At 39.2% G+C, this 26,407-nt stretch overlaps 1 protein-coding gene across 6 annotated transcripts in view; it reads right to left on the bottom strand.

The window, feature by feature from the left end:
- The window catches only part of diaph2 (diaphanous-related formin 2), a 372,424-nt gene that overhangs the window by 216,904 nt on the left and 129,113 nt on the right, over window positions 1-26,407 (bottom strand). For 5 of the 6 annotated variants that reach the window (XM_056382907.1, XM_056382908.1, XM_056382912.1 and 2 more), the window contains 3 exons: window positions 24,337-24,399; window positions 19,441-19,812; window positions 14,397-14,511 (listed from right to left, as the gene is read on the bottom strand). In XM_056382907.1, coding sequence (XP_056238882.1) covers window positions 14,397-14,511; window positions 19,441-19,812; window positions 24,337-24,399 — 550 coding nt within the window. The remainder of the gene's footprint in view (window positions 1-14,396; window positions 14,512-19,440; window positions 19,813-24,336; window positions 24,400-26,407) is intronic. The other variant, XM_056382911.1, reaches the window with a different exon arrangement.

Here is a 26,407-nt window from a genome sequence, read left to right as displayed (position 1 = left end):
GAGCACGCAAATCCAGAGGGACTGTTGGCTTTGTGTGAGTGTGTATTCATGTGTGTGTGTGTTTTTGTGAGACAGAAGTGGCAGCAATACAGTTATGCCAACATGAGTTATGGTCTGACTTACACAGACACAAACACAAAACATTTAATTGCCAAAAAAAAAAAAGTCTCTCCCGGGCTCCATTGTGTCTAATGTGTTAAACGTTAATCTTACCCTTTGGGGACATTTGCTGTTGTGTTAATTACACACCACCAGGAGCCCTCATTAACACACATACAAATATGTGCACGCACCAGCACACACACACAAACACACTATGTACACAACTTAGGTGGAGCAAGTAGAAGCGTAGATTAAGTGAGGCAGTCCAGTATGGGAGAAGCAAAGCTAATGAAGCATTTACAGAGATTGGGGTCATTTGAGACTTGCCTGAGGTCAAATTGTCTCCCACACCTTTAATGAACAAACCGAGCCTCAGATGTAGAGAGGAATTCATGGGCCCAAGTGGCCAGTGTGCCCTGCTTAGTCATCCACTACACTGCTAGCTCATCACATCTTGGCACAAGCCTTTGCTTCCACCACTGTGCTAGCTTTGGCTAATGCCAGTAGAGTAAAATGCAAAAGTGACACACAAACAATTAACCCCAGAGTATTTCACTGGCCCTCTTGTCAGCCTGCTATCAGCACTTATTACAATCTGCTGCTTACTGCATCCATTCAAACTAGGGAAAGCTAAGGAAATATTAACAAGAACTTAACAACAAATTACACTTTTTTTGTCTGACTCATTTCAAACTCCCTAGGGGAGGAAAAAAAGAAGAGTATTGTGAGATTGCTTGTTTTTTGCCCTGGAAGCACCCTCCTGGTAGGTGGACCACCCATGTCAGGTGCAGAGTAATGGGCTACAAAGTGACCCTTATGCTCCCATCTTTCTCTAGCTTTCTCCTCACAGCAGGACCTCTAATTGCATCACAAGGGGGTTTCACACAACCAATTATAGATAGTCAATAATTGATACAGCTGTCAGAAACTGCCACAGATCAATTGGGACAGGTAACTGGTGTGAGAAGGGAATAGATCCAATGAAAAACCTGGTCTTCAGCACCAATCAGTATGGAAACGAGGGTGAACACGTGTCAGTTTTGTTCTGTTTGCTTCAGCTCAACATAATGCACAGTTATATTGTATTATTTTAGCACATTTGTCAGTATGCTAGTAGGAGGGGTCATCACATATAGGGAATACAGGAGACGAGTAGCAACTGCAACAATGTAGAAAAAAAACTGATAACAGCGGTACAGCAAGACAAACATCACTGTATCAACTGTAAGTTTCTATTATGAATAAGAAAATACTAAGAAACACTTTCACTGCTATTCTTCCAGCTGAAGTCTCCATTTCAGTGCGGCTGAACTTTAATGAAAAGTGTAATATGTTCTTCACATTCACATCAGACATAAAAAAAAATCCAATGCGTTTCACTGCTTAGAGTGATTAAAATTAAAATCAAGGCGTATCAATCCTCTAAGGTTAATTTGTCTTACATAGTATGTCTGTGGTGTCTTTCCATCCTGGGGATGCTTGTGGCCTCAGAAAGGTTAATAAGCTGCTTTAGCTCAGCCAGAGATGGATTGGAAGAGTGTTGGAAAGGTGAAAAGAAAGGTCAGGGGAGCAGAAACACCTTAATGCAAATCCGCACAGTCAAAGTAATCTGTCTAGTCTTTAAAACCACTAGCTCCCCGACTAAGCAGTCTCCAACCACATCTGGACCTGTACTTTTCATGCAGCAAAACATTTATACATGGATTGACATCAGTCAGCCCTCATCTAGCAATGAGCAAGTGAGGTCAAATGTCTGGACAGAATGTGAATATGATAAAACACCTGCTGGAATATGCTGTTCAGTTGTTTGCCTGCCCAGTGTCTATTTTAACGTAACCTGAGTGAATATTTCAGGGAAATGTGCAGCTTTAAAGCTGGATTCATGCTTGCTCATGTATAGAGTGAAAGCAAATACAAAATTCCCAGGACCCTGCCTCTATACTGAAGTGTTACTGATGTGGTTTCCATTTACTTGCTTGTGTGGGTGGAGCAAAAGTGCAATAACAGTGCAACCTCACTGAAAGGCCTAAAGCTTAACATGGCTAAGTCTGAGTGTAGCTTCACAGCAGGCCCAGGAAGCCTCAGAGTTTTTGCATGTTCTGTTTGTTTATACAGGAAAAGATTATACCAAAGGCAAACAAGTCAAGACAACATCAAAATAATGGTTCACACTTAAAGCAGACTTGTTCAGTATTCTGCACATTACAGCTTTAGATTATTCTGCAGTGTTTCAACAGTATACTCTGTGTTTAATAAAACATGGTCAAAAGGAGAGAACAAAGAAGGAAACAATCTGAAAATGCATCTGCACTGCAACAATAAAAAACAGAGCCATGTGGTTCATTTAGAATTTTACCTGCCCATAGCAATACCTGTATGCCTCCCTCCTCTCTATTTAACACGTCAAATTTTAAATGATCATTTCACTATTCATATTCTTCAAATCAGGTTTCAAGAAAACGTACAAAAAGAAGCATCATATATGGAAAATAAAAATAAAGCTGTTCAAAAATAACCACACATGCTTGTTAGATAAGAGGAATCATTACAAGCAGCTTTGAAAAGTTGTTTTTCGTCACCCCTCCTCACTTACAGAAGCCGTATTTCATGAAAGTGGTAAACGGGAAAAAAAAAACTTTAATTTATTTTACTTTTAAAAAAGAAAGAGCAGATTCAAAAATTGATACTAAGATGGAAAACAGAAAAAGAAGATAATGACTCCTACTTCAAGGGAGATGACAGGATGGTGAACAGTATAGAAATGAATAGGGGAGAGTGAAGTAAGACGGGAAAAAAAATAAAAGAGAAGGTAAAAAGCAAACGCTATAGCAATATGTGTATCTGAAAGAAAACTGAGAAAAGTGCAATGGACAGGTTATGTGACTGCCATGGAAAGGTTGTGGACCAGAGAAAAACTCTAAAATCTCTCTTTTCTGTCATACTGTTAATGCAGAAGTGTCTTTGACGCAACATTCATTTTCTTCTATTTTCTTGGACTGCATCCTTCATTTCTCATGCTGTTCATTGATGTGTTTCTAATTTCTATAATATTACAAGTATAGCACATTTATGTGTTAAAAAATTATTGTTTATTATTGGTCACACTTTCACACTATCATATTCATCCACTATTTGGTCACTCACCGCTGTAAATAACATAAACATGGGATTGACGCAGAGCTAAAATGTGGGACCTCAACTAAAAAAGTGCTGCGTCACATTCCTTGTTTACAGATAGAAATATTACATTATTAATGAAAAAAGATACCCGACGTGCCAAACTTAGACCTCTGGTGCAAGGCGGAAGTTACTTCAGTAATGAAATATTTAGGGCAACCAAATCATACAAGATAGCTATCACCATATTGCTGAGTAGCTTTATCAGACTGAAGCCCTTTAGTCTCCATGCTTTATTAGCATATAATTAACTTGTTTTTTCATTCCATACCTGTTATGCAAAAACAGGAGCACATTTTAATTACAACAGTTGTATTTGACACAGTTGAAAATAAAATCTACAAAACCAAACTTCAACAGTTACTAAAGTCACGAGGTTTTAGATTCTAGAGGTGCCAGTTTTAACAATTTCCCTCAAATGTCACTGTTTTTTGTTCTTTTGTTTTTTATTCTGTTTTTTCTCTTTTCAGGTGACTGTGGATCACAATTTGTAATCAGACTGGTCTGTCTGCCTTACTTTCTCCCTCCCTCATCTAAACCCTTTCTGTCTGTGCAGTAATTTACCTTGCTGTGGCGTGAGCAGTCATGATTGTTTATATTCAAGGAGGCACCATCTTGAACACGTAGGACTCTGATTGTTTACCCATCCTGCATGACATCACGGTTGCTCTCTTCCCCCCAGTGCTCCTCTGTCTCCTCTCTGTGTCTTTCCAGCCAGATTGGCTGTGGGAGTGTCACCCCCTGGCCCACTTGTAGTCACAAACCAATTCCACCAAAAGAGGCTCAAAGACAAATTAAACTTAATGCCATGTAACAAACTCAGTGGGCTACTGTGCACTGGGCTACTGTGCACAATAAAGACATTGTGTTAGCCAGTGGAGAAACAGGGCTTTTGTGCACTTTTTGATCTGTATGGAAATCATGAGTCAACATGGAGCCGGATGCAAAGCACTTTTGGAGAGGTTGGAGTTAGACAACAAGTATAAAATTGACATACTAGTACGACATTTGCAATTACAACTGATGAATTCTGTTAACTGCGTGGCCGACAGAGTTTGTGTTCGATCTCATTTAAGAGGAGATTATGAAATACAGCGGGTGGTTGAGTTGTAACAGCTTGAAAAACAAACTGTGTCTACAGGCCTATAAGACAGAAAAAAAAAAAAACAACCAGTGCTTAAGTAGAACAAAAGCTATCAGCCCCTGAAATTAATACCTGGCAAGAAGACTGAAAAAGCTGTGTAAGTTGCTAATAGAATATCGAGTGTCACTGAATCACTCACAATGGATTTGCCACTATAGAAATGTATGAAGAATACAGAGAAACAATAGATATTTTCATTTTTCACATGATAATTATTGACAAATTTGCACATTTGAACCAATGTTAATTATTAGTTACTCTTTGAAAATGACTAAATATTCATAAAAGCAACATTGCTCACAAAACTTCCACGGACCTATTCCACTTCTTCCATGCATCACTCAAAAATCCCAATCCAGTGCAGCAGTATATCCACACAGTGAACAGTGAAGCATCACACATCAAGTATTCCCTATAAAACCGCTCTGCTCTTGTACTCATACTTCTGGGCTGGATTAGATATGCACTCCATATTCTGCTGTCTGGGATCATGGGGGTGAGTTAATGAAGCTCCACTGGGGCTTTTCCATGTGAAAAGCTCCAGTGACAGTGCTGACATTGTCCTCTTTTTAAAGGCAAGTCCCCTTGTTAATAAGCATCCTATCACTCAATTAGGCAGGCACACAGATACTGGATATACTGGATGACGCAGGGAGACGCACACAGATACACACGCCTCACAAAACACACAATGCCTTTCTTTTCATTTTACGCTAAATATCACTTTTGAATACATTACACTGATTTTACAGCAATACACTTAAATGTTTTCAGGGGCGGTGAAGGGACGATGGTTGTTATTATGTATGATATAATAAAAACAGACATATTGGTAAATGTCATGTAATGGTAATGGTGAGAGAACATGGCCAAGATATTCAAAGTCTTGATGTAAAGGAAAAACACATTAGGCAAGACCCACAAATAAATGAATGAAAGATTAGCATTCAACTATCAAAAAGAATTGTGTTTTAACTACTATTTTCAGGATGAAGTTTAAAAACTTGGGTCTATTTGTGCTTTTGTTTGAGTGCAGTCACTTCATAGACTTTTGTCCTATTGTCTTTACGGATTTATCACTATTGAGTAGGTATATGTAGGTATATGGCTTGTCCAAGTTTGTTTGACAGAAACATTGTAGACAGAACAAACTGACTTTACCATTAAGACGCAGAAAATGATTGTGTAACACTAAGAAGATAAAATACAAAACTTTAAACAAATGGGATTACTGGAATATATTGTTAAAACAGAGACAAGAAATATATATTTTTGTTGGCCAGCAGAGAACTAGATTGAAATGATAACACAGAACGATTGACATATCCAAAACATGTATTAGCTGAGATTATCCAAGGGAGTGAGAATGGAGAAAAAGAAATAAAATATTTAGATGCACAGGGGATATTTATTTTTGAAGAGACAGATTGTGATGAACATTACAGTGTACCTGAAGGCACATAAAAGTTAGCAGGGTGTAGAGTTGGGAGGCTGTAAGCGGCAGGTATCAAAGAAAGCTAATATTCAGAGGGCTAAAGTTAAAGTGCACTGTGATAGCCAGAATGGCTCTCATCTGAGAAGAGAAGATTAAAATCAGTGGGACATCACAGCAAGGCAATATGAAGAAGGAATGAGAGGAAATCTCTCTCTCTCACTTGCTCGCTCACTCTCTCTCTCAGAGACACAGATGCACACGCTCATAATATAGTCTCCTACAATAAACCAATTACTTGTCATTAATATTTAAGGGCCTAATTTCCATTCATATGAGATATATTAAAAACATGCAGGGATGAGCAAGGAAAGGGGCTGACCCTGAGATATTCACAGAGGGCTGGCTGCTCCAAACAGAAAGAAATGAACATCAGGGTGTTTTGTGTTTTATTGAGACAAATGTCTTCTGCCTCTGCCAGCAATTAATGGCTTCCATTCTAAAATGGGGAAAATGGCACAATTTTAGGCCTTTCTTTTCCAAAATGGGATAATATCCTCTTTGGTTTGCTTTGACTAATAATGAACATTTAATCCAAAATGAACAATTTACTTGCGTGAGGAAGATCTTGGGTCATCTAAACAATTCACCAAAGAGAAGCATCTCTCCACTCACAGTGATGACAGTTAACAGAATCAGTATGTGGTAAAATGCCAGTTCTGATCTTGTTTGTGGGACGCTGAAGCTTATAAACAATGAGCTAGAGAGAGCGAGAGTGGGTGTGTTTATTTGGTTTTTTGTTGTTTTTCTTTTTTTCCTCGCTCTTTTTACCAGGTTGACCATCTCCAAAGAGATGGTTTCAGAAGCAAGCAGAGAAAGACGAGATAAGAAAAGAGGAAAGAGGAAAGGAGCAATGTGAGGAGAAGAAAAGCCCAGGATAAAGATGCAGAGGAAGCCTTCTTGGCGGACGCTCCCTCCCCTCAATTAACAGAATCAACAGCCATGTTCTCCAGGGAAACATGGAAACCATCAAGCCTGACTTCCCAACACTTTGACATAGAACATATCAAAAGATTATTGTTGTACACATGCTATTAATACAAGGCAGACTATTCCACAGTGGGCTGCAGTGTCTTGAGCTTAAACTCATTATACAAAAGCCTTTATTACATTGTGAGTATATGAGAAGGCAGAGCTTCACTAGCAGTCTTGGGATAGCTCTTTCAAGAGCAACAAGCTTTACAAAGGTTTCAATCAACAAGACATGTTGATAGTGAATGAATACAGCTTAGTAAGATTAAATATTTTGAGTGGCACTTATTGTTACCACAGTTGTTGCTGCATTCCCTGAGCCAAAACTTGTGCCCATAGACTTGTCCTGGACATGCACTGCAGGGCCATGAGAACAGTGTGTGCTGGTCAGCAACAGCTTTCTTGTCTCACTGAGAGGTTGCAGAGTGTCATGTGAGGTGGCCAACCATGTGTGAGTGTGTTTGATCTGGTGGCCGGGTCAGACCTGATGTTAACAGAGTTATTAGGGGACTTATTAGGGAGAGTCAGAGAGCCAGCTAAACCCCCCACTGATTCCATCATTACTGCCGTTGTGGCAGGGTCATTACCGCCCTGCTGCTGGGGCTTTGTAGCAAGGATTGAGAATCTGCTGGTGTGCACATCACATTGGCTCAGTGGGAAGAATGTGTGTGTGGGGGACAGAGTTGTACAGACATAGGTAAAGGAAAACGGGTGTGAGAGTGAGGAAAACTCCTGAAGGATTTGATCAAATCCCAAGTGATGAGGGGGAGGATGACTGCAGCCATCACTGGAAGTCGGGTTTTAACCAAGTTAGCTTTCCAGGGCTGACCTTCACAGGCACAACACAAGTTTGTGTGCCGCCTTGTTTTACTATATTTGTGGGGTCCAAAAGCTTTATTTACAATAATACATTCAGTGATTTAATTTTATACCTCAGTACTTCACAGAATATATATTGAGACACTGGCAATACTACACATAATGTGCGAAAATCTGCTTTAAATTCTTCAGCCAAAGAACACCCTTAATATTCATTATTACAATACTGACGCCTCTCTCTCTCACTCAATTTTTAGATTTATATCCAAAGATGCTTTATTGGTTTGGTAACTTTGGTACTTCTCCCTGTCCCCTCCGGCCTTATTCACCACAAGCACTTGCCTGTGTTCCATAGCAGCCTAGGCATCATTAACACAGAGGCATGCTGGGCAAGGAAGTCCCAATAACCCTGCTCAGAGGGGTGGACTACAGCCTCTGATTCCTACTTCAGGATGTAGCCTTACATACATCTTCATTAGTCTCTCTCTCCCTATCTCTCTATCTCTCTCTGCAAAAGTACCATTGAGTTTCAACCCCAACATCAACGCCCTTGATGAAACCTTAAAACATTTGTATATCCATGACTAGAGCATGACCACGATTCCAATTGTGTTTGTACATCAGCGTAATCCATCATCAGCAATAATGTAACATTACCAGAATAAAAGTCATTCCATACTGAAATATATGTACACAATGCACTCAGGGATTTCAGTTGTTGTCAAATAACCTCCCTTCCTTCTTTGTGTTGTTTCTGCTGAGAAGCCCAGACATCACCATTACAAAGTGGCATATGCCCTTTGTCCGTCAGCAATTGATGTGGGCAATGGAGGAAACATTTTGGAAGAAAGGGGTGTGAAGTTTGCCAACATCAATCTTGTTTCAAATTGAACTGCAAAGTTCCAGCTGAATGAATTGCCTTTCAAATGCAGCAGGCCATGGCTACACACATTCAATCCCGAAGTGAATCTGATTTGATCCCAGGAGCCGTACAAAGGCACAACCCACAGATTGATAAAGTGAACTGTGGGGAGATGAGGGTAGAAGAAAAAAAAAGAGCCAAGTCAATGGAGAAGAGGGTAAAGAAAGCGGGATAAGCCAATACAGCCGAGAGAGGGAAGAAGGGGGGGGGGGGCAAAAGAAAGAAAGCAAAAGAGGAAACAACTGTTTTAATGGGAAATATAATTCCTCTATGATGTGGCCAGGTCGTTCTACAGGGCCCATTTAATGTCTCATGCACAAGTTTAAAAGATTTGAAAAACTGGGGTGGTGAGCAAGAGCAAAATAGACATGAGTGTCTGTGATAACAGCTTTCTCAGCTCTAAACAAGGGTAGCAGCAATTTCCTGATCAGAAAGCACTCAATGGTGCCAAAGGTGAAATAATTCTTGACATCAGTGACTGAGGTGTAGTTTTGAGTGTAACACATTTTCAAGTCACAGAACGAGTTTTTAATTTCCACACGCTAGAACAGGATGCAACATGTAATATAAAAATATTACAATTAGAGCTCAAGTCATGAGGGATAAATACAGGTTCACCAAAACTCAATTGGGCGAAGCAAGATGAGAGACAGACACCCTAAGATTGGCAGACCTGAACCTCCTAGAAGAGCTAGACACCAGTGAATCAACATGGACAGATGTCCAAGACATTGCACAGAATGCCTGATCAGCATCCTCCCCAGGACCGAGTGGTATACCTTGGAAATGGATGTGGGAACTTTCTCGGACAGTATGGACAAAAGGCATCATCCCATCATCCTGCAAAAGAGCAGAGAATTGTTTTGTATCGAAGGAAACAGACTCCTCTGAGATTAACCAGTTCCAAACCATTTCTCTCCTGACTGTTGAACAGTTGTCTGGCTCGAAACAACAAACGCTGGAACACTACCATATCCCCCACCACATAAGGAAATGATCGCCAGCCATCTTGGAGGATTCAAGTTACGGTTCAAGACTGCCCATTTCACAACCCTGAGGCAGGACCTGGAAAGGGAATCATAACGGGCTGCATTATCTCCCCCATCTTGTTTATCAGAAGGAATATGCACATAACAGTGGCAGGGATGAATCCAGAGGGCTGACAATGGAGTCTGGAACCCACCAACCTCCAGTCAAAGGTTTCATGGATGACCTAACCGTAACAGCTTCCTCCCATATACAAGCAAGGTGGATCCTGAAGGTACTTGATGACTTGGCAACATAGATGAAAATTAAATTCAAATGAGGGACGTCAAGAAGCATGGTGATCAGAAATGGGAAAATGACCAGCAAGTTCCAGCTCCTGGTCCAAGGGGTAGTGGGGCAGATAGGCAAAACAATTGTGCAATTTATGACTAAAGCATGAAAGTTTCATCGTATAATCTACATTTGTATCTGACCTCTGGTGACCTTGAGAGGTCACTGACCTTAGCATTGTATTTTTCCAGTTTTCCAGGACTATACATCAGGTCTGAACAGTTACAACTACCCCTCTCATCAGTTGTCGAAAAGTTCAAAGTGGCAAAGTGCAGGGTTGAGAAGATGTACAGAGACTCCAGCAATGAAGGTCAAGGGCCGTGGAACTTGGATCACAAAGAGCCCAGACAAAGTGGGACCAGCCAAAGCATCAAATGACCTGAACTTTGGAGTCCATATGGATCTCTTCCTGCTCCAATTAGTGTACGACACTCTTCCAACACCAACAAACATGCGCAGGTGGGGAATGAGGGAGGACTCACTGTGCAAGTTATGCGGAGAAAGAGGAATATTGGCACACATTTTGGGGTGACTGTACTTAGCCAGGGGAGATACAGATAGCATCATGACAAGGTCCACAGGGCACTGGCGGACATCTTGGAGCAAGAGAGACATAAAAAGCATCAGACCCACATGAGACTAGCTTTATCCATCCAGTTCATCAGGGAGGGGGAGAAGCCGCCCTCCTAAAAGAAGAGCCTCCTGCAGCTGGCACAATCGTGGGAGGCAGTCTGACAGTCATATGATCTGAGGAGGTGAAGAGGATCATTCTGATTGAACTAACTTCACCGTGGGAAGATGGATGCGAAGAAGCCTTGGAGAGGAGGCCCACCAAGTACCAGTACCTGGACTAACGATGCAGGGACAAAGGGCGGTAGGCCTGGCTATTTTGAGTTGAGATTGGCTGTAGGGGTTTCCCAGCACAGTCTGTGTGGAAGATGCTCACAGCTCTGGGAATAGCAGGACTTAGACGACGACAGCTGCTCACAGGCTGGGGAGGCAGCGGAAAAAATCTCTTGTTGTATCGGGAACAGGTGGGAGAAGTTGAGCTGGAAACCAGGAGAAAATTGGCAGCACTGGCCATCACTGCCGACCAACCAATCACCAACTGCAACGTCAGCTGCTTGGGATTCAGCCAAGGGTCTCCAGCGCAACCCACAGTAGGCAAGGTCTTAACATTCTGCTCGTGACTGGATTGATGCCGATATATGAAATTTAATCATCAGATCTTATTCATAAACATAGTATCATTGATAATATAGTGTAAATAGCCGCAACACATTCTCTACCACCATTGCCCAACGCAGTACACAGCTCATTTTATCAGCCATTTCTTAAACCTGTTCTTCTGCCCCAATTTTCATCTTGATGGTTATTAGACATTGCCTTTACCCTGTAGAGAAGTTAATAAATCTCTTTATTTAAACTTAGTCATTGTCCTGTTGTGTTCCTTTGAAGTAGAGACTGGAGATCCATTGAATCAAGAAGTCACTGCTTCTGATATTAGAATGATCATATTAATCATATTCACTTATTAAAGTTCTCCTCAAAATCACGAGGAGTGGTGCCCCTTATTAACGAGGACTTTTAATTATTAATTGTGGCCTTGGTACACTGCAATACAGTGTTTTTAAACTACATTTGTTTGTTATGTGATTTGTGATATCAAGTTTGAATTGGGTATTTTCTTGAAACATATGGTTACCCTGTAGAAAGAAACCATTTTATGTTGACCGTAGAATTACTTAATCTGTCCATGACCTTCAGAGTACCTAAGAACTGACAAATGTATTAAGTTTTCAATCAGGCCAAAGATCCAGCTAATAATAAATGACAAAGAAAAAAAAACACATTTAGAAGATTGAAGCCAAGCTTGAAATCCCTCTTGATTGTCATTTCCTTTTCTTGGTAAAACTCATTAAACAGTGAGACTCATAAAAGCAGCAGGGGAGATGACAGTCTTGCATTCTCAGTTGTTTTAGAGGCCTCTGAGCGCAATAACCATGTGAAAATTGGGGGCTGTTAGTGATTCTTTTTTTTTTTCTTTTACTGCCAAAGTGTTGTTCTTCAACAATGCAAGCAACAAGCAAGAATCCCAAGGAACGTGGAGTTAATAGAAGCCTTTTTGCACCATTTTCTGAGGGCAGCTCTGCAGGGAAAGCATTTACACCTGCTTGCCTCATCTTTTACGATACACTAGTCCCCCAAAGTGTGCTTTACTTATAAATATCCACGTCTAAGATGTGGCAGAGATGGAGGTAACACAAAGAAGCAAAAGAAAAACCCAACAAGTGTGTGTGTGTGTGTGTGTGTGTGTGTGTGTGTGTGTGTGTTTAAAAAAAAATAAAACTGTTGCAATATCCCAGACAAATGAAGTCGGTTTTCACCAGTGACTTGTTTGTCAAATCAGCACAAAGGATTTATGGTCCGTGGTTACAATGAGAGGTTACAATAAGAGTACAAGACCTCAGGAATTAATCTTGCAAGTCTTGGCTTCTCCACCTGAACCCCCAACACCGCTTTAAACCACACCAATAACGTTTAAAAAGCCTGACTTGAGATGAAAGGAAACTCTCTATCCAAATAGGTCAAATTCAGAGTGGAAATAAAGCGGGATCTTTTAGACAAAATGTTTAATGTTCGAGCACACTTATTTTTATATATCCTCAGATGGCAAGGATTTGAAAAAACTATACTGCATGAACAGACGAAAGATAAAAACAAATGAATTACTATATCGTTTTAGGAAGATCCCATCGAGCAGATTTTTTGCAACACCATCTACATCAAAGCCCTCCTCGTTGGGCGGGGGTACATATCAAACATTAAACAGCATTTTTCATTCATGAGCAAATCATGTTCTGTTTCAACAATAGAGGGAAAAGAGCTGATTCAGTGAAGTCGCTGCAGGGGTAATTGATAGGGATCCAGCAAAGGTAACTCCCAGGGGAAATGCTGGATCATGAATTCCTACCCGGCCAGCGGGAACATGGACTATCTATAGAACTTTTTTTTCGACCCCAGTGGGTGAGAAAATGAATTCAATAAAGAATTTAAAAGGACATTTAAAGCTGGAGCCATGTGGCTGTGGAACTCCAAATGTTAAGTTGTATTTCATTTTAAGACTTGTTCTGCAAATGCATTTCATAGCAGCTGTGCTCTGCAAACACATTTCTGATTTATTATTATGAAATGTTAAATTCATCATCTTAAATAACAATTTATGAATCAAATAAAAAGAGCACAATGTGAATTCCAACAATTAAATAGACATTGCAAAGCTGTCAAAAAAGGTTTGACCATCAATTACTTCAGAAATGTCAGAGCATGTGTTAAAAAATAGAGTGTGTGACTGACATCCTCTGGTGATAGATGAGGAGCGTGGCATGACTGCCTGGCCTTTCCCTGCGACTTCATTAAGCCTTGCTACAACTGTTCTTTCCTATCTACGATTTCCTTCCATCTGCATTACACCGGCAAATCCCCTTTCAGCAGCCAAGGGAAAATTGCTATTTATTTCACATCACAAAAAAGAAATGAGCCTAGTTTGTAGACCTGGAGGCTGTGAGAACATTGGAGCAAGAAGCCGCTGGCGGGTTGAGTGGTGTCCAAACAGGCGGTGGGTATATGGGAAAAGTTGGAAGATTCTGTATAGTTATGGCCACACACCCTGACAGAGCTCAGATTTGACTGTTCTGCAGTTGACAGGTCTCTGACTTCTCCCCTCCCACCGCTGCTAGAATTAGAGGGGTGTACTACACACACATATACACACACACTGTCAAAGAGGTGGAAAACACTCAAATTGTCATGGGAGGAATACATCAAGTGCCTTCACAAACCCTCTTCCATACAAAAACAAACTTGCTCTGTACTGCTTGTGTTATTCATCAGCAAGTTAGGTAGCCTGGTTGTGTATCTGAGAAACAAACTGGCCGGGACAAGTAAACTCCCATAGCTTCCTTCACAAAAGCCTCCCATCTTCCCCGATGGAGGATTGGTCTACTGGACTGGAAAAGGCAAGAAGCAAACCAAGCATAACTGCTCTCAGTTCACACATATACAGTACACACAAGTTCAAGTTTGTGCACATCCACGTGCACACACTAAAACACTGATGTGAAACTACTCAATGGGTACAAAGAACAAATACAATGTGCAGCCATATTGTATTTCTAGGTTTCTCAAAGATGCAAACACATAAACACACTGCAATAAGAGCACTGGTATGCCTAATTGGCACAGAGATTTGAACTGAGGGCATACACACATGGTGTTCAAATGCAGGGGGGAGAGTGCTTGGTTTTAAGATAATTAACATTTCAGTGAGAAAAATGGTTTCTTAAGTGTCACAAGATGAAAGTGGCTTGGCATCTATTGCCAGAGAGGCTAAATGAAGCGTGTGTGTAGATTAATTAAGGAAGGGGTGAAGAGAGATGACGCCTCCTTACCTTTGCTCTGTGAGGAGAAGCAGAGGGAGAGCTGAGCAAATAGGTCAGGATTCTCAAACTTCTCTTCTTTGACTTTGATCCAGAAGCAATTCTCTGCCATTTCCTGAGGCACTATCTGCAATGACACAAGGTTTCCATTATCACTACAATCAGAGACCGCCATTCCTCCAACCTGCCACTCAAAAAGTTCTTCTCACTGGAGATGGGGTTTGTGTGTGTTTTTCCAGTGTGTGGACACACACATGCCCTTGTGTGTGCATCCTTAGCATCTGAGTGCCAAACAAGATGAGCAAAAAAGATCAAAAAAGCAAAAGGGGGGGTCTTCAGTGTTAAATACATTCTTTCATGTGATGACAAATCATAAGAATATGACCACGCTAAATGATGATGTCTGGATAGACCCTGATTGAACCAGACACATCAAAGCTTGACCTCTCCTGGGATGAATGAAATATCTGAATTTCAGTTTGCAGCACAAAATCTAAGAAACTCTGTTTATACAGTCCTCCTACCTAGATTTGCCTGAAAGCCTCTAAGAAGCAACCCAGCACCTACACATGCTGAGATGATGGCAGGCCACAGGGATGCTTTCTACTCCTCCTCTTTCATTCCCTCCGTACTGCTCAGTAGACAAGAGAGAAAGTAGGAGTATACAGAGATTCACACATAAACAAACCCATCCAACATATTGCAGTTATTACCAGCTAATGTGTGTGACACTACACTTCATCTTCTATACATTGTGTTAAGTGCTAATGGTGAGAGGTCCTAGTGTTGCTTTTTATGAGGGTCTGGACGAGCAGCTGGCCTATTGCACCACTGATGTTAACTTGCTCAAAACTACAGTAATTACATATAGAAAAGGTGCAAGAACGACTCTTATGAAACATGGACAGATACTTCCAGGTGATTCTGGGAAATCATGCTCAAGGCCATGTACTAACAGTGATAAGTGTGACAGTGTTGCTGAGTCCTGTAATGGCAACAATAGATGTTTTAATGGGAGGCTTACGGAACGTTCGACATGAGCTGGTGTTGGTTTTGAGTGTTGTTAACAGAGTGCCTTTGTACTCTTATTTGCTCTAGAACCTGCTCAAAGTCCTAGACAGCAGTCTATGTCATATCTGTGATAGACTAATTCAGAGAAAATGGCAAAACAGCTAATGTAGCCAATAGTTCAATGGTGTAATGATTCATTGTCTAGATCTTTCAGTTTTACTAATACCACTTCCGATGTAACAATAATAATAATAAATGATGGATGCAGCAAATCGAGCAACAGCTTGTGTAATAGCAGTCCCAATTAAAAAGTCCTAATTAACTCCCTTTTATTTTCATAATATATAATATTTTGCTTGCAGAAAGGCCTGGCACTTCCATGCATCTCTGACAAGGTCATTTGTTATGAGCTCTTCATACCTGAACTGGCTCTTATTTGTATCATTTCCTACAAATGGTAGAAACTGCCTGCTGACCTGAAATATGCCATTAAATTACTAATTCTAAAGTCGGGTTATGTACTATTAATTCAATTATGTTTATCTGTAAAGAAAATAAATTCTTAATTTACTTGAAATGTTTATTTATATCTATAATCTATGTTGTTCTATGTAGGAACGCTCTCTCCTCTAAAGCATATTAAAAAAAGCAGAGTGTATAGAAATGATTTGAATGACAAATGACATTTATAATAAACATTGTAAAATTGTAGAACATGCTAGTGGCAAGAGTGGGTCTGTAGACAATCCAAACCTGCACTTTTGTTTGTTTTTTTCCCATTAAAACATGGCTAATTAATCGGTGATATTAGTATTAACTGGGAAAGCAAGGCAGGCAAAAAGGAAAAAAAAACAACAAAAAAAACCTAACACTTCTGCATTTTACCTTACTCAAGAAAGGCCAGCTAATATATCATCTAAAATTGATAAAACTTGTCATGACAAGAAAATGTTAGTAAAACTGGTCCTCTAATGAAAAAGCCTGTCAGCCTAGAAACACAATAAATGTTTAATGTGATTTTCACAAATGCAAACATTAATATTATCCTTCTCAATCCTGAGATAATGACGCAATACAATGTGCCTGGTAGTCACAGTCCTCTCAAGGCAGGCGCTAAATTCCAGGCAAATATAGCACTCTTAGAAACTATAAACTTAAGGATTAAGACCATTTGATCACAGAAATTCAATATATCCACAAACATGATTAAATAATTTGTATGGTAGGGGAAACTATTGTGTGTGAATTATCTGATTCTAATCTGATTATAATATATACAATACATCACAGCTACCTTACTTGATAGTAGCTAATGATACTGCCCCGTCACCAAAAGAAGAAAAGAAAAACAAAAAAACCTATAATGAGAAAAGACGGGGGTTGAGACAGCTGCCCTGGGTTACACCACAAGATATGTCAGGAGTTTCCCCACAGCTGACTAACAAATTAAGAACAGTTTCAAAGAGACCAACCCAGTTTTCAACATGATGAATGAGAATGTTGCGGCTGAAGGTTTTGCTAAATTCATAGAATGAAGCACTGCAGCACTGTTGTAATTTGTGAGTCTAAAATATCTGATTATCAAATAATGGTCTTATTAAGAATATTGACACATTACTAACTTAGGTGATTAGTGAACCAGTAAATCAGTTTTACCCCATGCTCAGAAATACAGGGTGTTTCCATTTAGCTGTTCCAACTCTAATTTTTCAGTTAATTTTTCCAGCAGTTTTAACATTCAGCCCGGTGCATTAACTCTTGAGGTTTCTGCTGGGCCTGACCAGAATAAAGATGGTATCTCTATGTTTGAGTTAAGGTATCTGGCACAACTTGAGCTAATTAACTTAACATGAGCCTGTTTCATGGTGCACTGTATGACAGAAGTTATTTCATTCATCCCACTGAATCCATGTTGCCTTTTGTTCTACCTTTCCCACGTTTACAGATATTTTTAATTAGCATAGTAAGATTACATAAATTTTTTTTCATATGGAATGTAATGTTTTGTAATAATCAAATTTTTATGAGTTTCCATTATTTCTGTTTTTAAAATTCTAAATTAAATGGACAAAATGGTAGCTACAACAAAGTCATATGTGTGTCTTGTTTATTTTGGCATTCACACAGTCCTGTACCTAATCTTCACTAATAAGTTTCTGTAAGACTTAACAACACACAAATATAGAAGTAATACTGAGTGAAAACTATGATTCAAGCTAATTTAATATTTACTTTGCACTTAAAACAAAGCTGACATTTTACTGACTTGTCCCATGTGAGTGTCTTGTACTACTGCTTCTGACCAAGAGGGCGCTGCCACCACATGCCTTGCTTGAATGTGGGACTGGTACTGTAACTGAAAATGTAAATAGTTCCACTTTTCCATATTTTAAAAACGGTCTCCACTAAAAGCAAATGTTACTTTACCTACAGTAGTATGTATGCCACAATTTATGTTTGTAGATATGCGAGTGAAGATCATCTGTGTACACATGGTGCAACAAGTCATGGACTTTCATCTACCCACATACTTTCATGTAAAACTCTAGGGTCTTCCAGAGTAGTTTTTTTGATGACAGCAATATAAAGGTCTTCTTTTGCCAGTATCAAATCTATATAGTCCTTGCTCTTGTCAGACTTGTATGGCTAGTGGATAGAGTATCTTTTCTCTCTCCTTCCTCTTTTATACAACCAAATCATAGTTGCTTCTGGCACTCCTATATTTCCATCTGCTGCACAGAGAGACCACAGACGACTCTTGTCCCACTTAATCGACACAAGAGACACAGACTGTTTTTTCCTCAAGTGGTTATGAATTTCATTTGCATCACCAAACTACAACTCCTGTGGAGGCAAGGTTAAGGCACCTGCAAATTAACCTGTTTCTGTACATTTCCAGAAATTGTGCGCCAGACTGCATACACACAAATCATAAATGCAAATCCACATAGGCAATGCACATGACAATGAGTCATAATATTTAAAATATCAAAGCACAAACACACATACAGCCCCACCTGGTATTAAGATACAAACAAACGTTGTTTGTCTTACTTTTTGCACAATGGGTGTGGTATTCAATACTGCTGTAATTACACTATTTTACTGCTCAGGAAAGTCCAATATAGAATGATTCTAGCATACATGGCATTTTAAAGAGTTCTTTAAAGAGTGACAAAATTCAACCTGTAACACGATGTTTACAATGCAACAGTCAACGTTGACTTGCATTTTCACATTTCCTTTTTTCATTTATGTCTGTCATTTGGTGACCTGCTGTTAAATAAATTACATATTGTAGAAAGCAATATATACCCTATTTGTTTACTTGTGCTTTAGAAATGTGAAGAGATAACTACAATGGCCCTCAACACACTGAAAAATCACATTCAAAATTCCTTTTTAATACATGGCATGATTCCACTAAAACCATTAAATGTGTACCACTAACATGATGTCAAAAGAACTGGTCTGATGTTTTGGTTGCTGTCAGTAATTGAAGACTAAAACGCAAGGTCACACAAGCATCAGCAAAGAACCATTAAATTAATGCTAAGAACTCCTGAGGCGATGGATAAATTATCTATGGTAAAATAGAGCCCACACGCAAGAGAATGTCCTATTGAAATTGTATTCAAATGTGATGGAACGTTACACAACCCAGTCTTCATTCAATTATGCTAAGAATGTGCAAATCCAAGGACATTTAAGCAGTGAAAATTGTTTACTCTTGAATCCTTTGAAATGGGTGCTGAGTGTGGAAGAGTGTGGCCTGTGGCTGAACGGTTGTTTGACTAGATTAAGAGTGCATTTGAATAGAGCTCCTTTTGGTTTGGATCTTCAACTTTGGATCTACGTATTGTGTACTCCAAGAAACCTCTCAAGCCAGCGCTCGCATGTGTTTGCATGTCTGACTAGAAAACACTGCATAATATTTCATGTGAAATAACTGTGGAATGTTATTTCCCTTACAGTGTCAAATCACCGATATTATCATTGAATATGAGAATATTTGTTATAGTGAACCAAAGCTGGGTTACCATACCTTGGTCCAGTTGACCCTCTTCATTACAGTTTCAGGCTTATAGGTCTTCTTGGGCTCCAGCCCATAAGGCAGCTTAATGACAGCCAATGCAGGAGGTGGTGGAGGCCCACCTGGGCCCCCAAAAAAAGGTGGAGGAGGTGGGGGCCCACAACCAGGGGGTGGTGGGGGAGGTGGAGGCCCTCCACCTGGAGGAGGTGGAGGCGGTGGTGGAATGCAAGCTTGACCAGGGAGAGGAGGAGGAGGTGGAGGCGGAGGAGGACCGCCCCCAGGTGGAGGTGGGGGAGGAGGAGGCGGAGGAGGAGGTGGAGCTGCTGCACCCCCTGGTAGGGGTGGTGGAGGTGGTGCTCCGGGTGCAGTTGGACCTGCTGCGATCTGCAAATACAGGGTAGAAATGTTAATGATGGTCCACAACTCAAGTGGTGGTTTAAACCAAACCTCAATCTGATGTAACTAATAAGCAAAAGCCAAGAGGTGTATTTCTTTGCTACGAGCAAGAGAAGAGGCCTTGTGTGCTGTGAAAAACAATGTCATACTGCCTGCTTCACTTTGGCTTTTCAGTTATGTGACACTAGCTTTGATTGTGAGCAGAGAACAGGTAGTGTGTGTAAGTACCAAAATACTGCAGTATTTTATGTCAAGGATTAGAAGGTTCTGTGCAAGTGTTGCTTCCAAATTCACACCAAATGAGGAGGTTATGTCCTTTTTTTGCCCGTCTTTCTGTCATAACTTGACTACGCAAAGAGATAACAATCATAAGTTTCCTAACCATTTTTGTGGGTATGCTTGTCAAGCTCACTTGATTTGCTTTGAGTCTTTTAAGCAAGAAAAGTAGGACGGTAGATAACATTTTCCTTCCAACCATATAAACAGTGCATTCAGAAAGTGTTCAGACCCCTTCAATGTTTTCAAATTTTATTATGTTGCAGCCTCATGTTGACAAAAAAAATGATTCCCCTCATTGTTCTACACCCAATACCCCATAATGATGAAGTGAAAACAAAATTTTAGGAAAAACTTTAATATTACATTGACATAAGTATTCAGACCCTTTGCTATGACACTTGAAATGAAGCTCAGGTGCCTGGGGGGAGGCTACAAAAACACCTCTATTGTATTGAAGGTTCCCAAAAGCATATTGGCCTAAGCCTAAGTGAGCAATCATGGAAGAAGGGCCTTGGTATGATAGCTGACCAAGAACCCAATGGTCACTCTGGCTGAGCTCCAGATATCCTGTGTGGAGATGGAAAAAAACTTCCAAAAGGACAATCATCACTGCAGCACTCCACCAATCTCAGCTGAGTGTCCAGACAGGAGCATGAAAGCCTGCTCTGAGTTTGCAAAAAGGCACCTAAAGGACTCCCAGACTGAGAGAAACAAGATTCTCTGGTCTAACGAAACCAAGATTAAACTGTTTGGCCCCAGTTCAAAGTGTTATATCGAGAGAGCAGGCCCCGCTCATCACCTGCTCAATACCATCCCAACCATGAAGCGCGGTGGTGGCAGCATCATGCTGTGAGCATGCTTTTCAGGGGAGACTGGTCAGGGTTGAGGAAAAGCTGAATGGAGCAAAGTACAGAGATATTTTTAATGAAAACCTGATCCAGAGCTCTCAGGACCTCAGACTTGACCAAAGATTCACCTTCCAACAGGACACTGTCCATAAGCACACAGCCAGGACAACACAGGAGTAGCTTAGGGACAACTCTGTGAATGTCCTTGGCCCAGCCAGAGCCCTGACTTGAACCCAATCGAACACCTCTGGAAAGACCTAAAAAAAGGCTGTTCACAGTAAGTCTCCATCCAACCTGACAGAGGACAAGAGGATGTGCAGAGAAGAAGAAAATCCCCAAATCCAGATGTGCAAAGCTTGTTGCGTCACACCCAAGAAGATTTGAGGCTGTAATCACTGCCAAAGGTGTTTCAACTGAGTATTGAGTAAAGGGTCTGAATACTTATGTCAATGTGGCATTTCAGTTTTAACTTTTAATAAATTAGCAAAAATTTCTAAAATTCTATTTCCACTTTGTCACCATGGGGTATAGAGTGTAAATTGATCAGGGAAAAATGCTTATTTTTATCTTAGAATAAGGCTAAGAAAGGAAGGTATAAAGAATTTATAAAGTTGAACTTAAACCTAGTGGCTACTAGACTTAAATTTTTGAACGCTGAATCAGGTTTTCTATATGGTCTTGTATTTATAGAAATATCTGACAGGAAAATATATCAGTTGTCAAAACTGTTCAATTATAATTTGGGATATATTGCAAATAATATGTAAATAGTTGCATAATTGGGTTCTTTGTATCGTTGTGTATCCACATACATATTCACAAGGCATCCGAGTTTCAGTGAGGAAGGCAGTCGTGTGTATTATAGACTCATTCAACTTCAGACGAAAAAATGAAATACACTTGCATGAAACAGGAAACTCTTGGTGACTGTAAAAAGCAATTACTCCCTTAAGCAGATTTAATTGATATTTGATATATCTGATATGGTCATGGGAGTTGACATAATGATTGTGTACAGTATACAGTATACAAGACAATGATTTGTGTGGCTTATGAAACACTTAACTCACTTCATATTCACATCATGTCATAGAGATTTTTTTAAAATGTGATCATAACAGGGATTTGTTCATTTATTTCTCTTTTCAAAAGAAACACGTTGCAAAAACTGTATTGAAATCATCATTGTCAGCAGAGAAATTAGTAATTATCAAATATATAGCCACAAAAAAACAAGATTAGCAGTTTGTTTAAACTTATATATTTACCCATATTTACACAAGTGATGTTAAACACAATCATTTCATCCCATTTTATAATAATAAAACTGGAATTCAACTAACAAAACTAACTTCTGCTTCCAATACAGAGTTCTGAATCAGCCAAAAAGTCAATGTATGTATTAATTAATCCCTGCAGATATGTATGTGAATAAATACAAAGAAAAACTTTGGAGAAAAACCTTTAAACAACTACTGTTTTAATGTGTAAAAGATAAAATGTGTCACAATGTGTTCTCACAATGGCATGCTATTAAACAGTAGACAGGGGTGTAATTAGACCCAAGACCGATAAGATAAAGTCTTTCACTCCTTTGACATGTCTGACCTATCACACCTACCACATACACAGGTAGTCTGTGATGGTGATAATGCCAATAAAAAATTTAAAAAAAAAATATGCAAATACAACAATTACAGAAACCCAAACTTAGACAGGGTTTGATCTTCAGAGCTGATTAGGTGCGAGTTCTTACCAAAAAGCATTTCCTCTTGCACATCTAATTTCCAAAACCAATTCCCCTCTATGCGCATTTCCCCAGTCACTTGATTGTGTGCGTAAAATGTGATTGGCTTCATATTTAAAGACATTACATAGTGTTTCATTATATAATGGCATTGGTGGATTGTTTATTAGGGCTGAAATTAAAAAGGTGCTCTGCGAGGAGCATCTTACACAGATCACCCAGAGCCCTTCAGTGAAAATCCACATCCAATGATTACATGTCTGTCAATCTCGAGCCCGCGTGGCCCATTTTCTCTTTTAAGATTAATGTGACGGAATGGAAGCAAATTAGCTGCTAAATTAGAGCACAGTTGTTTCCATACTGAGAGGCCATCAGAGTTTCTCTCTCTCTCTCTCTCTCTGATCTGCCCAATAATAACACCAATGTCTATAGAACCCTTGGGATCCAGTACCATTGCCACTGGCATCTTCTTCAGATATGAAAACAAACATCCAAACAAAAAGAGATCCATAAGGGGTAAAGTACATATAAATATAATAAATGTGTACATTGCCTTAAATGATAATGGCCATTTTAGACATACGGGACAACATCAGACTCAGACTATGTTTTGCATTGTATATAAATAAATATATAAATATATATACTCCGTACATGTTTTGAATGCAACATGTACATTACATACAAAACAAACTCGTATCATACATGTGGCATAAATACAATAAGAAAGTGATAATGTGTGATAAGATATATGTCTCTCTGTACAGACATATAGGAAGAACACAAATACTGTTTTAACTAAATACAGTTTACAGTATATATTTACAGTATATATAATACAGTATATATATATATATATATATATATATATATATATATATATATATATATATATATATATATATGTATGTATGTATCCAGCATGTTTTAATATTGTGTCTCTTAGATGCTTTTTGGCTGATGTTACTTTTGCAGAGCAAACTGTGTAAGTAGACGACCAGGCTAATATGAAATCTAACCCATCCAAATTGGATTCATAGTCATCTGGACTCAATGGGGAGGTCAGCGTGGCAGATAATTAACTCTGAATGCTATGTGATTAAATCTATGCCTCAATCTCATCTCTGATAGAGAAATTCAATCACAAAGTGTTTACTTATGAAAATTGCATTAAACAAGTACGAGATGTGTGTAGCTAAAAACCCCATATACAACTTAACATGGCTTCCAACTGTTGTATTATTTACTGTAATGGAATAAAGTTCTTAAATATGTCCTTTTTTTAAGCATGTTATCTGTTATTGTGGATTAGCAATTTCAAGAGATAAAGTAATGATTCAATTCTGGTATTAATTTAGTGTAAACATGTACTAAATAAATACAGTATTTCAGTTTGAGATTTTATTTTTCAAGTGAAGATTAGAGGCACTGCATATCAGTTCACATGGAATATAACTTGAATTTAGACGTTAACACATGCAGAGAGATTACAAAAGTTCAATTCCATAATCAGTTTGAGATTTTTCCCTGACGAAAGATTTGAAGCACCACAATCCAATTCCTTTAACATAAAATGGATTTGTGGGTGATTAAAAATGAGATTATGTCAAGGGCCACACATGCAAAGAGGACACCCACCTTGGCTTCAGATTCCCTGATGAGTCTCTGAGCCTCTTTGAGCTTGTCTTTTTCAATAGTTAACTGTTCAGATAAACAACACACACACACACACACACACACAAACACACACACACACACACACACACACACACGTCCCACCAAAACACACCATGGTAACACATGTCACAACAGACATAGAGGGCAACAGAGAGGCACAAATGGGGGTGGGTTAGATAGACAGAGAAAAAGAACACTAGTACACTACAACAGGTACAGTACTCACACCAAACACTTAAAAGGCAGAAAAGAGGAAAACAGGGGAAAGAGGATGTTCCTTACACAGTTAATGACAATGGTGTTATATTCCCATTTTGTCTGAATGAGTTATTTGATGTGCAAAAGGCAAAGTGTACTGTACTTTTACACCTAAAACAAGGTGTAATCTATCTTCAAAAGAACATCAGTGTAGAGCAGACTGAAGCATGAAAGGAACAAGGCACAGCATCACTGACAGTTGGTACACCTTCAAAACCCTTCTTCCACTATCCTTTTTTTTTTCCTTTTTTGGCATCGAAAAATACATTTCAACTTAACAGTCTTAGATGTGTGATGGGCACTGATTTCACTGTGCAGTCTTTGTTTTAGCAATGTACCCATTTCGCTTTGATATTTCAATCTGTGCAACCTTGCCAAAAAGGGAAGATGGGAGAGTAATCCACTGCAACTGAAATGTAATATTTTTATGGAGTCATTCCTACAGAACACCTTTTACTATGGACTGTAGAGAACTAAATATTTAATGTGTATAATGGAAAAGGAGATGGAAACTTTTAGTGGGTTGACTTAAAAAGAACTTTCATTTTGCAAGAATTTTAGGAAACTGTTGTAAAGTGAAATATTTAAGGCAAAGTTTTATTTTACCTTTCATCTCCAGGGTTATACATATTATATACATATATACATACATATATATATATATATATATTTATGTGTGTGTGTGTGTGTGTGTGTGTGTGTATATATATATATATATATATATATATATATATATATATATATATATATATATATATATAAATATACATATACACACACATATGACATTTGAATGACAGTGAATTTGGCTTGACAACTGACATACTGACATACACACATAATAACTGTGACTACGTTGTGAGTTCTGCTGTCATTATCAGTTGAGTAAAATTCTATAATCAGCCGGGACTAAAGGCAGCCTGGCAGTAAAAGAGAGAGAAAGTCGTCTACTACAGCTCCTCTTGGGGCCAAGGCTGGGTCAGCTACAAGACCGCCAGGTTGTTAAAACCTATTAATGGGATGGCGCAGAGTGCTCCAATGTACCACTGCAGTGCTACATTATTCATCACATCCAGAGCCAATTCAATGAATAGCTTCCTTTTTTGCTTTGAATGGTTGCAAGCAAAGGTTTGGGGAAGGGTGGTTGATTTCACTTGTTGTGATTTGTGTGTCCTTTGTTGATGTTTACAGGCAGAACCTCCACTCAACTCAATTGGGGGATAATCAAACAGACACATCAAAAAGGCTGCTTGTTACAATGCCAAAGTTCCAAGAGAAAGACTCTCATTAAATGTGTTGGTTCACAAACAAGGTGAAGAGAAGCGACTCAGGCATGCATGTGTTTTAATATCTGACAGGAATTCAGTCTAGCAGATGAAAGGTTAGGGTTAGCTCTCTTAATTCATATTCAGCAAAACAGCAGTGATAGCACAGCAGCTTTGATGGACAAACGGAATGCATGTCCTCGTGCCAATTTAAAGGGTTTCTACAGCACTGTGTCAAACAAGGATTATGTTGCAAAACACATTCTTTCCTAGTCTTCTGGTCTTCCTGAACTAGCAGAAGCACAGCCATCTGAGAGAAAGACACTGTTGTTTGGTTCATTGCTTGAGGTAGCAATTCAATGGTCTATGAGAAGACCTGTCTAAAATCAAAAACAAGAGATACCTCTAAATTGTTATTTCCGAACATGCATATTTTGGAGGAAAAAAAAAACATTAGCCCTGACAGCCCTGAAATCAACTGTAATTAAAATTAAATATGTGAGGTGGGG

Source organism: Seriola aureovittata, chromosome 8, assembly GCF_021018895.1.
Source record: "Seriola aureovittata isolate HTS-2021-v1 ecotype China chromosome 8, ASM2101889v1, whole genome shotgun sequence".
NCBI classification, from domain to species: Eukaryota; Metazoa; Chordata; class Actinopteri; order Carangiformes; family Carangidae; genus Seriola; species Seriola aureovittata.
This window is presented reverse-complemented; position numbering and strand designations above follow the sequence as displayed.